At 41.7% G+C, this 13,258-nt stretch overlaps 1 protein-coding gene across 1 annotated transcript; it reads left to right on the plus strand.

Annotated features, from left to right (window-relative positions):
- The first annotated feature begins 755 nt into the window (after positions 1-755).
- KLHL34 (kelch like family member 34) lies at positions 756-12,699 on the plus strand. Its single transcript, XM_069760063.1, has 2 exons — positions 756-2,866; positions 12,102-12,699. Exon 1 carries the CDS (start codon positions 1,074-1,076, stop codon positions 2,856-2,858), a length of 1,785 nt encoding a protein of 594 aa, XP_069616164.1. The 5' UTR covers positions 756-1,073; the 3' UTR covers positions 2,859-2,866; positions 12,102-12,699.
- The last annotated feature ends 559 nt before the right edge of the window (positions 12,700-13,258 follow it).

The raw sequence follows: 13,258 nt of genomic DNA on the forward strand, positions 1-13,258 counted from the left end.
CTGAAATCTATTACTATTGTGTTTTTAATAAGTATATATTGGTGAATAATTTTTCTTTATGGTATATACTGTTTAATAACTACCGGTATAATTATTGGGTGAAATATTTTCTTGAGATATTTACAATCAAAAATATTTGCAAAAATTCATTCAATGTTCTATTATATTTCATCATAATTATACTTGATATAACTAAGGACCTGTAAGGATAATATGGATTTTTTTTTATCTATATACTGTTCTGTCATCACTATAAACTATTTATCCGTTACATGGTCACTAAGATGAATTCTGAAATGTGTAAGGCATGGCAGAGTATCAATCCTAGAGATAAACTAAAAGTATGTAATGCAATATACTGTATGTAAATGATGAATATACATGAACATCATAATTGAAAATATAACAATAATCTTTTCACAAATGTCCGACCTAACAGCTCTGTGTACTATATCCACCCCTCACAATAGGTTGGCATTCATGGAATACAAGATAAGGGTATTCTTATGTGCCATGTTGCACAAACAAGTCTGTCCCCTTAAACTGCAGCTCCGCTCTGGGAAAGTGAAGTAATCTTGTCTTGTGTTTGCATGCTATTCCTGTAACTGTGAGTTATGATGATATCATTCACCCAAGACTGGAGATACACATGTCAAACTATGGCGGTCACTATAGTCTTCTAAATTTGGTCCACCTCTCCTCCGCGGCTGTTGATTTGATCTTTAAACAAATGCTTTCAGTGGAAGTGACAAAGGGTCATCTACATAGAACGTGCTCCTGGGCTGTACAACTTCTAGAAGTGGATGAGAAACCTTCATACAAGGGGATCCAAGTCTGACTCTCCAGAAGGGAATGGAAGAGAGCTTTTTCTTTTTTGGACGATACAAGTCACATCCATGGATTTAGAGAATAAGGAATTTTGTTACATATCAAGTCCTGCACTGGAAAAGGTGAGAGAAACAAACTATAACTGTAAAGATGCTACTCTGCAAATGCAAATCTAAGAATTACAAGTGCTGCATAAGACGTGACCATTGCAAATATTTTTAGATTTCCTGTAATCATTATGCATCATGAGCTATTTCTTGGCTTACTGCAAGTCCCATCGTGGCATGGTATTTACCCAGTTCCAGTTGCTTCGATCTTATGGCCACTTGTGTGATGTTTCTCTAGTAGTCGATGGACATGAGTTCCCAGCGCACAAATCATTGCTTGCTTGCTCAAGTGACTACTTCAGGGCAATGTTTAAAGACTATACAAAGGAGTCCAATGCCTCTGTCATCCATCTCAAAATTATCTCAGCAACAGGTCTGCAAAATATACTGGATTTTATATATACATCATGGTTGTCACTTTCCATGAATACTTTGGAGGATACGTTGGAAGCGGCGACTTACTTGCAAGTGATGGATGCAATACCGCTGTGCAGCAAGTATATAATCAATAACTGTGACTTGGAAAATTGTTGTTTTTGTGCAAATATTGCATCGCAGTATTATCTTATAGATGCTTTAGTGGAAACGGACTCGTACATTGTTCATAACCTTTGGAAACTGTTACAAGAGAATTTAGAATGGACTGAGCTTCTGGAATTAAATACAAAGTCAATGATCAAGCTGATGCAGTGCGAAAATATTCCAAAAGTGACTGAACATTGTCTTCTGGATTTAGTTTTGAAGTGGTTACAGTATGACAGAACCCGGCTGTTACATGCTAAGGTGCTTTTTGAAAATGTACGTTTTGGATTATTGTCATTAGAAACCCTTCGGAAACTCTACACCCAATCTGAGGTTCCTTTAACACCATCAATCAAAAGTCTTGTTATCAAAGCAATCAATTATCATTCATTCCCCGCAAAACAACCCATCTTACAAGAAAAGTATAGCACAATGAGAAACCAGAAAGGTTGGATTCTGCTAGTAGGAGGCAATGCCAATGGAGAACTAGTAGAGAATGTTCTAGGGTTTGATGTCTACAATCATAAATGGAGAATGGTGACAAACCTAAAAATGAAAGTTCAGCATCATTGCACATGTGTGATCGGCAACTTTCTATATGTCCTTGGGGGAGAAACTCCTGAAAATTTGGAAAGCAACTCAAGCGATACTTGCTTGTCACCTACAAATATTGTTTATCGATTTGACCCAAGGTTCAATCAGTGGATGAAAGTCTCTGGAATGATGGAAAAAAGAGCTCAGTTTTCTTGCTGTGTTGTTGATAATCATATATTTGCTATAGGTGGAAGAGGATATCAATTGGCTATACATTCATCAGTGGAAGTCTATGATATCAGTAGAGATACATGGACAAAGTCTAAAGAGCTTCCTTTCAAAATCCATGGTCAGGCCAGTGCAGTACACAAAAACATTGTCTATATATCCGGTGGAAAGTTTACTGGACAGGCGAGCAGCTGTAAAGATGTATACTCATTTAATAAATTAGAAGCACAATGGAAAAAACAAGCTTCAATGACAATTGCAAGGTTTGGACACCAGATGGCCACTGTTAATGATGCCATATTTACATTTTTAGGAATCTATGAACCGTTTTCTGATATAGAGAAATATGATCCATTGAACAATCAATGGACTCGTTTGAGACCAATGACCTTTGACCGCTTTTGCTATGGTCTGGTGGTGGTGGAGCAAACCATACTTCTACTTGGAGGGAAGAAATGGCAGGACTCACAGGAGGTGGCGACGCACAATATTGTTGGGTATGATTCAGAAAATGATTGCTGGGAAGAAATATGCAGCCTAGCATTTCCATTCTGTGGCCTACAGTGTGATGTTCTACAACTGTCTGACTCAAATGAGAGCGAGGAACAACAGATCAAACCATGTACACAAATTAAGTGATATAACTGGTAATGTATAGCAATATGTATTTCATATTAGAATTTTAAGGGATAAAAAAGTCTATTTTCTTCCCCCAAAATAGTCACAATTTTTGCAATTGCATCTCAGTGCCATTCAAGTGTATAGGGCTGAACTGTAATACTAGACCCTACCCAAGAAAAAGAGTGGCACCGTTTCTGGAAAAAGTACAGACTTTTTTTTTTTTCAAATCTCAGGGAATTCCTTCATAGTGTTTTTTGCAGTTCCCATAGGTTCTCAGTACAGAGAGAAGTTAAGATAATTAAAAATTTAAAGGGAACCTGTCATTAAATTCATGTTTTCCAAAAGACAGGCAGTATGAATCAGGCACAGGCTGAATTATTGCAACCAGGTATGTTGAACTTTGAAATACTTAATATTTCAGAGAAAACATAATTTTTAAAGTGACAGGGCAATATGTGTCTCACATGAGTAGTCCGAGACAGATCCCCGGCAGCTTCTCTACTTATCTGACAGGTCTGTGTATACACACCCTTAGGTCGGGGTCACACTTGCGAGAAACTCGCGCATCAATACCCGGCACTGACGCCGGCACTCGGGACCAGAGTGTGCGGCTGCATGTATTTCTATGTATACACCTATAAATTGAAAAGAGCATAGGCCCCATATTAGACAAAAACTAATTAAGTCAGATGGAAATATAAAATAAATAAACTTTATTAACAACAAATACACAAAAAGTACAATAGTAAATAATAAGGATGAAGTATGTGACGACACTCAAGGACAGACACACTGGAGTACGCCCATATGCCAGAGTATAGGCGCAGCAGGAGCACATGGGGAAAATAGTAAATAGCAACAGCTAGTTATAAAGTGCCAAAAGTTTAAATATATGTATATTGGGTGATAACACAGAAGAAAAGGGGAGGGTTTTTCAACAACGCTAACAACCCTAGTGGGTGTATCCCCTGTCCCTGAATGCGTTCACCCACATTGCAACCTGCCCATAAACTATAGCACAGAGAACACACCCCGGACCTGCTAATTGCTTACCCATGAACGTGACCTCCAATGTGCGCTGTCCCACCGAAAGCCCCGACGCGCGTTTCGCGTTAAAAGTGCTTCCTCGGGGGGCTGTCAATTTCTATGTATTTCTATGTAGTTGAACGCTCCGGTCCCAAGTGCCGGGGACAGTGCTGGGTATTGAGACAGGAAACTCGTGCGAGTTTCTCGCAAGTGTGACCCCGGCCATAGGGAGAGTCCTGTCAGTCTAGGAGAGCCAGGTCAAGAGAAGTCTCGGAGGACCTTCCTCACACCAGTCTTCTGAGATGCATAGTCCCCGGCCAGCCTTCAGACGAAAACATGAAAAGCTGCAATAATGCTGCCAGTGTCTGATTCATGTTGTATGTGGTTCAGGCAGCATTAATCCTGATGAATTGTTCTCTTCTAGAGTATGTGCACATGTTAAATATTTGGTGCAGAAATTTCTGCATCTCTTGGCAGAAAAAACACAGCATAAATAGGTGCCTTTTTGCCATATTTTTCCTGCAGATTTTCCCTCACTTAGTATAGGTTAAATCTGCAGCATAAATGCTGAAATAATAATAATAATCTTTATTTTTATATAGCGCTAACATATTCTGCAGCGCTTTACATTTTGCACACATTATCATCGCTGTCCCCATTGGGGCTCACAATCTAAATTCCCTATCAGTATGTCTTTGAAATGTGGGAGGAATCCAGAGAACCTGGAGGAAACCCACGCAAACACTGAGAGAACATACAAACTCTTTGCAGATGTTGTCCTTGGTGGGGTTTGAACCCAGGACTCCAGCGCTGCAAGGAGAAAAAATAAAGCTCTAGAAAATTACACACAATGTACAGTATATCTAATATATATTAACCCCCTCACCCCAAGCCTGTTTTCACCTTCCTAACCAGGCCAATTTTAAAAATTTGACCACTGTCACTTTATGAGGTAATAACTCTGGGACATTTCAATGTATCCCACTGATTCTGAGATTGCCTTGCGCAGGCGTGTACTATGGAGGACAGAGAATGGACTTCAATCCAATATTGCAGCCAGCATGCAGCCAGCGGGTAAGAAAAGGGTGAATCAAACACCCAAAAACCCCGCCCCTATGGCTGAAAATTGTTCCCTCCAAATTCAGGTAACAGAGTCCCTTTAAGAAGTTTATTAACCCTTCAGGTGCTTCACATGAATTAATAGAATAGAATTAATAGAATGTGGAAGCAAAAAATAAACATTTAACTTTTTTCACAAAAATTTTCCTTTAGACCCAGTTTTTTTAACCTTCAAGTAAATTGACCATACAATTTGTTGTACAATTTCAACTCAGCACACACATACATATGTGGGGGAAAACCACTGTTTGGGCGCATGACAGGGCTCAGAAGGAAAAGAGTGCCATTTGACTTCTTGAATGTAAAATTTACTGGCATAATTAGTGGACGCCATGCCACGTTTGGAGGGCCCCTGATGTGCCTAACCAGTGGAAACTCCCCACAATTGACACCATTTTGGAAACTAAACCCCTCAGAGAACTTATCTAGATTTGTAGTGAGCACCTTAAAACACCAGATACTTCACAGATATATATATATATATATATACAGTGGGGCAAAAAAGTATTTAGTCAGTCAGCAATAGTGCAAGTTCCACCACTTAAAAAGATGAGAGGCGTCTGTAATTTACATCATAGGTAGACCTCAACTATGGGAGACAAACTGAGAAAAAAAAATCCAGAAAATCACATTGTCTGTTTTTTTAACAATTTATTTGCATAATATGGTGGAAAATAAGTATTTGGTCAGAAACAAAATTTCATCTCAATACTTTGTAATATATCCTTTGTTGGCAATGAGAGGTCAAACGTTTTCTGTAAGTCTTCACAAGGTTGCCACACACTGTTGTTGGTATGTTGGCCCATTCCTCCATGCAGATCTCCTCTAGAGCAGTGATGTTTTTGGCTTTTCGCTTGGCAACACGGACTTTCAACTCCCTCCAAAGGTTTTCTATAGGGTTGAGATCTGGAGACTGGCTAGGCCACTCCAGGACCTTGAAATGCTTCTTACGAAGCCACTCCTTCGTTGCCCTGGCGGTGTGCTTTGGATCATTGTCATGTTGAAAGACCCAGCCACGTTTCATCTTCAATGCCCTTGCTGATGGAAGGAGGTTTGCACTCAAAATCTCACGATACATGGCCCCATTCATTCTTTCATGTACCCGGATCAGTCGTCCTGGCCCCTTTGCAGAGAAACAGCCCCAAAGCATGATGTTTCCATCACCATGCTTTACAGTAGGTATGGTGTTTGATGGATGCAACTCAGTATTCTTTTTCCTCCAAACACGACAAGTTGTGTTTCTACCAAACAGTTCCAGTTTGGTTTCATCAGACCATAGGAAATTCTCCCAAAACTCCTCTGGATCATCCAAATGCCCTCTAGCAAACTTCAGACGGGCCCGGACATGTACTGGCTTAAGCAGTGGGACACGTCTGGCACTGCATGATCTGAGTCCATGGTGGCGTAGTGTGTTACTTATGGTAGGCCTTGTTACATTGGTCCCAGCTCTCTGCAGTTCATTCACTAGGTCCCCCCGCGTGGTTCTGGGATTTTTGCTCACCGTTCTTGTGATCATTCTGACCCCACGGGGTGGGATTTTGCGTGGAGCCCCAGATCGAGGGAGATTATCAGTGGTCTTGTATGTCTTCCATTTTCTAATTATTGCTCCCACTGTTGATTTCTTCACTCCAAGCTGGTTGGCTATTGCAGATTCAGTCTTCCCAGCCTGGTGCAGGGCTACAATTTTGTTTCTGGTGTCCTTTGACAGCTCTTTGGTCTTCACCATAATGGAGTTTGGAGCCAGACTGTTTGAGGGTGTGCACAGGTGTCTTTTTATACTGATAACAAGTTTAAACAGGTGCCATTACTACAGGTAATGAGTGGAGGAAAGAGGAGACTCTTAAAGAAGAAGTTACAGGTCTGTGAGAGCCAGAAATCTTGATTGTTTGTTTCTGACCAAATACTTATTTTCCACCATAATATGCAAATAAATTGTTAAAAAAACAGACAATGTGATTTTCTGGATTTTTTTTTCTCAGTTTGTCTCTCATAGTTGAGGTCTACCTATGATGTAAATTACAGACGCCTCTCATCTTTTTAAGTGGTGGAACTTGCACTATTGCTGACTGACTAAATACTTTTTTGCCCCACTGTATATATACACCGTTGAGCCATGAAAATAAAAAAATCTAATTTTTCCCACATAAATGTTTTTAGCCCCCATTTTACATTTTTAACGGGATAAAATTGCACTTTACAATTTGTTGTGCAATTTGTCCTGAGTACGCAGATACTCAATATGTCGAGGAAAACTACTGTTTGAGCACATGGCAGGGCTTGGAAGGGAAGGAGTGCCATTTGACTTTTTGAATGCAAAATTTGCTGGAGTAATTAGTAAACACCATGTCGCATTTGGAGAGCCCCTGATGTGCTTAAACACTGGAACCCCCCCACCCCCCTCAGGTTACTTATCTACATGTATGTTGAGCACATTGAACCCCAAAGTGCTTCATAGAAGTTAATAACGATGAGCCATAAAAATAAAGCAAAACACATTTTTCATACAAAAATGTTTTTTTAAATCCATATGTTGCATTTTCACAAGGGTAACAGGAGAACAATGACCCCAAAATTTGTTGTACGATTTCCCCTGAGTACATCGATATTCCATATGTGGTTAAAAAAAATCGACTTTTGAGGCACAGTGCATAGTTCAGAAGAGAAGAAGCATCATATTGAAGTTCAGATTTTACAGGACTGGTTTGAAGGTGCCATTTCACATTGGTAGAGCCCGAGGTGACAGACCAGCAGGACCCCCTCACGCCCCCCCATAAGGCCGGTTTCACACGTCCTGATATTTGCAGCACTGGAAAAACAGGTACTGGAGATATCAGTGTCCGTGTGCTCATGTGGTACATCCGTGTGGCACACGTGCGGCAGCCGTGTGTCGCCCGTGTGCGGCATCAGGACCACACAGATGGCTTTCGGGAAGCAGTGCCACAGTAGGCGCTGTCCCCTGCGTGTGGTGCTGAAGACAGCTCTCATCCATTGAAAAAAGGGATGAAAAAAAAGCGAAGTGCGGTCCCCCCTATATTTTACAACCAACCCGGCAAAACTCACAGGTGCGGGCTGCTATTCTCAGGCTGGTAAGGGGCCATGGCCATGTGCCCCCCCAGCCTAAAAACAGCAGCCCGCAGCTGTCCAGAAAAGGTGCATCTATTAGATACGCCAATTCTGGAGATTTGCCTGGTTCCTCCCACTGCCCTGTAGCATTGGCATATGGGGTAATGAGGGGTTAATGTCACCTTGCTATTTTAAGGTGACATTAAGCCGGCTTAGTAATGGAGAGGTATCAATAAGACACCTATCCATTACTAATCCCACAGTTGTTAAAGGGTTGATAAAACACACAAACAGTAAGAAAAAAGAGTTTTAATGAAATAAAACAGTACACACAATTTGACCATTTTATTGTTACAGGTAATCCAAGCAAAGCCCTTGATCTCCTGGAATAAAGTCAAAATAAAAAAAACAACAATATACCCATATCTGTCCGCCGTACAGTCAAGTCCTAGACAGTAATCCATATTTGGGGGCATTTACATGCTAATGCGACTGCCCCCAGCTGTAAATGACTGGGGAATTAATGAAATGCAGGGAGCAGAGCTTCGGTGACTAGCGGTGATGTCACCGAAGCTGTGCCCCCTAGCGGCATGAACTCTTCAGCCTGGAAAAATGCCAGCTGATTTTCCTGATTTTCTGCGGGCTGCTGTTTTTAAGCTGGGGGCCCCTTACGAGCCTGAGAATAGCAACCCGCACCTGTGAGTTTTGACGGGTTGGTTGTAAAATATAGGGGGGACCCCATGTCATTTTTTTCTTTCATCCCTTCTCCCCTGCTCGCGCTGATCGCCGGCAGAGCAGGGGACAATGGATGAGTCGGCTTCAGCACCACACGCAGGGGGGACAGCGCTTACAATAGCGCTGTTTCTCCCAGGGTCGTCCATGTGCACGGAGGACAGTGCACACTCTTCTCCATATGCACGTGTGCGGGCTGTTTGGCAGGCCGTGCGTCCGGGTAAAAACAGACATGTCTCCGTGTTTTTCAAACGGACACATGGTCCATGAAAACACGTTGAAATCTGCATAGACCCATTCATTTGAATGGGTCTACGTGTGTCAGTGTCTCCGATACATGAGAAATCTGTCACTACACGTACCGGAGGCACTGACGTGTGAAACCGGCCTAAGTGACTCTATTTTACAAACTGCAACTTTCAATGAATCCATCTAGGGGTGCAGTGATCATATTGACACCACAGGTGTGTCACAGAACTTCATACCATTGGGCAATGAAGAAAAAATAATTACCTTTTTTCCACCAAGAGCGGAGGGATGGAGCGCTACTTGCCTCTTGTGTAGATTTTTTTCTAAAATAGTTAGCAAACTCCATATACAGAGCCCCTAAGTGCTAAAAAAGCAGAATATGCCCTCAAGTAACTACTTTTGGTAAATTATTCCCCTTTGGGAATGTATCTACAGGTGCAGTGACGATTTTGACTCCATGGGTGTTTTCCAGAAACAAGTAGCAGTGGATTTCTTTTGGGGGTGAGGTGCCATAGCGCTTTTCCAGAGCTTTTGCACTACCAGTAATGTGGAAGTCCCCTAAATTTCCGTTAACAGATGACAGACCTGAGTGGTGACTGGCTCTTTTTGTAGATTGAGTTGAAGCTTTGATTGAAAACATTTTGCATAACATTTTGGATCACATTTGTCCGGCACTCAATGCTGAACACTTACTTTAGGGTTTCTATCTAAACCTCATGACAGATGAAACTCCCGAGGGATCCATGCACTATAATGAGGCAGCAGAGTTACTCTGGACTCCTTCTGGCCTCTGTTCAGCGGTGTTCTTCTTTTCAGAAGTGCATAAAACTGTGTCGACCACGCTTTTATGCTCACCTAAAAAGACGGACACCACCGGATTATAGGTTCTATGGTGTTCACAGTGTCTTCATCTGCCTCATTACAGGGAATCTTCCGCCAGGGGTTCCGTCTGAATAACGTATTTCCGAGAATTACACGGAAACCCTGGTGTAAGCACTCCGCAGAGCGCAGGATAAATGTGAGCCGAGCCTTACTGCGATCTTTGCGAGTCAGAATGAACAAATCAACAGCATGTGAAGAATTGGTTTTATTTATTTTCTATGCAGTTCCTCGTGTGGTATAAGTGATTAGGCAACTATATTCTTAGAGTCGGTGCGATTACAGCGATACCAGACTAATATCGGGTTTTTATGTTTGTATGCTGTCACACACTAAAAGATGCTTTTTATTGCAAAAACAAGTTTTTAATTTTTTCTGTATATCAGCCCACAAAGTCATGTGATAGCTTCTTTTTTCGGAACAAGATGACATTTTTATTAGTACCATTTTTGCGCACATGACATTTTTTGATCAGTTTCTATTCAGAGTTTTGGGAGGCATAATGAATAAAAACCAGCAATTCAGGAATAATTTTTGGGAGTTTTTTTATACAGTTCCGCATGTGGTAAAATTGATAAGACAACTTTGTTCTTCAGGTCAGGACGATTACAGAGATACCGCATTTATATCGACTTTTTATGTTTTTTATGCGCATTTGCACAAAAACATTTTATAGAAAACATAATTATTTCTGCATCCTTTTATTTTGAGAACTATAACTTTTTTATTTTTCTGCTGATGGAGCTGTATGGCAGTTTGTTTTATGCGAGACAAGATGACGTTTTCATCGCTAACATTTTTATTTACAATTGTCTTTTTGATCACGTTTTATTGCACTTTTTGTTCAGTGGTATGATGATAAAGCATTGTTTTGTCTATTTTTTTTACGGTATTCACTGAAGGGGTTAACAAGTGGGACACTTTTATAGAGCAGGTCGTTACGGACGTGGCAATACCAAATATGTGTACTTTTATTTTTCTTATTTACATAAATAAATGTATTTATTGGAAAAATATTTCTTTTTTTTTTCTTTATTTAGGGATTTTTACAAAAATATTTTTACAGTTTGTAATTTTCTTTTTAACTTTTTTACATTGTCCCAGGTGTGCACTTTACTATATTACATCAGATCACTGATCTGAGACTCTGCACTGCAGAGTCTCAGATCAGGATCTGACAGGCACTCACAAGCCACCTTCCCTGCAGGACCTGGAAGGACCCCACAACCATCTTGGTGCCAGGGGTCTCCATGGAGACCATCAGGACAACGCGATCAGGTTGTCCTGATGGAAGCACGCAGGGAACCCCCTGTATGTCTCCGTCACTACTGACTACTGACAGCAGCATCAGAGGGGTTAAATGCCTAGCACCAATCGTGGGCATTGCTGCGGGGTGTCAGCTGTCACATACAGCTGATACCCATGCCCGATTGCCGCGGCGCTCAGCTTGCGGCCATGCGATTGATGCGCCATACTAGCACTGCTGTTTGCAGGAACGCATCTACCACAGAGCAGTACTAGTATGGCACATGATGGGAAGGGGTTAAAAGCGGCGAAACGTTTAAAAAAAAGTATGCCGTAAATGTGGTATAGACTTTTTGTTTTATGATCCGGTGGTGTCTGTCTTTTTAAATGTGTATAAAAGTGCGGTCGGCCACAGTTTTGTGCATCTGTGAAAAAGACACTGCTGAACAGAGGACAAAGTCCAGAGTAATTCTGCTGTTTCACTATAGTGATTGGATCCATCAAGGGTTTCATCTGAATCACGTCACTCAGAGATTTAGATGAAGACTCTGATGGAAGTGCTCAGCATAGAGGGCAGGACAAACTTTATTCCAAATGTTATGTAAAATGTTCCCAATAAAAGCTTCAACTCAATCCACAAAAAAAAATATTACTTGGAGCCCAAAGGCTCTGGAAAAGCACTATAGCTCCTCCCCCCCCCCAAAAAAAAAAAAGAAATCCAGCAAATTTTACACTCCCTTCTGAGCCCCACAGTGTGCCTAAACCACATTTAGCATTCACATATTTGGCCTTTTCTGTAGCGATGTGAGCCCGCTTAATTTATGGGGTCCGGAAGCATGAGCTGTGCACAATATACGGGCACTAAAATGTACAGCATGTATGGATACTTCCAATTATTTTTTGCACTTTGTAAAGTTGTATCCCAACTGATGGATTTTATCTTTCAAGGTTGAGCTGCAGCCTAAAGGAAGACATGGAGATGTTTGTAATCTGGACTCCATCTGTCCTTCTTAGCTAAAATGACAAAAAGTCACGGTGTGGCCACAACCTGAACTGATCTCCTAACTATGGAAGAGACCTTCAATATTTGAACACTGGGTTTCAGACTTTTGGACCCCTGCTTATCAACTGTGGACTAAGTTGGATTACGAGTAACAGATAAACAATGAAGAAACAAAGCTCCGTTCATTGATCATTTACAGTGAGGGGAACAGGCTGCCACGAGAGGTGGTGAGTTCTCTTTCAATGGAGGTCTTCAAACAGAGGCAGTACAAACATCTGTCTGAGATGGTATAGTGAATCCTGCATTGAGCAGGAGGTTGGACACGATGACCCTTGAGGTCCCTTCCAGTTCTAACATTCTATGATTCTATGATTCATCCATCTGATCGACAATGGTCCCAGGAATCAGACTGACTCACATACTCTAATACTAGTAGAGAATTCTAAGTAAAAGTTATCAGTATTATAGTCCAAAAAAATGCTTCTAATTCAACCATTAACTGTTCATGTATGGTTACAACTGTAGTGCCAATTTAAGGGAATCTGTCACCCCCAAAATCGTATATGAGCTGCGGCCACCGGCATCAGGGGCTTATCTACAGCATTCTGTAATGCTGTAGATAAGCCCCCAATGTAACCTGAAAGATGAGATATAAAGGTTAGATTATACTCACCCAGGGGCGGTCCCGATGCGGTCCGGTCCCATGGGTGTCGTGGTCTTGTCCGAGACCTCCCATATTCTTACGATGACATCCTCTTCTTGTCTTCCTGCCGCGGCTCCGTTGCAGGCGTACTTTGTCTGCCCTGTTGAGGGCAGAGCAAAGTACTGCAGTGCGCAAAGGTCAGAGAGGCCCGGCGCCTGCGCACTGCAGTACTTTGCTCTGCCCTCAACAGGGCAGACAAAGTACGACTGCGCCGGAGCCGCGGCAAGATGACAAGAAGATGACGTCATCTGATGAAGATAGGAGGCACTGGACCAGACCGCAATGCCCATCGGACCGGGGCCGCCCCTGAGTATAATATAACCTTTATTTCTCATCTTTCAGGTTACATCGGGGCTTATCAACAGCATTACAGAATGCTGTAGATAAACCCCTGATGCC

This window comes from Ranitomeya imitator, chromosome 3 (assembly GCF_032444005.1).
Source record: "Ranitomeya imitator isolate aRanImi1 chromosome 3, aRanImi1.pri, whole genome shotgun sequence".
Lineage (NCBI taxonomy): Eukaryota > Metazoa > Chordata > Amphibia > Anura > Dendrobatidae > Ranitomeya > Ranitomeya imitator.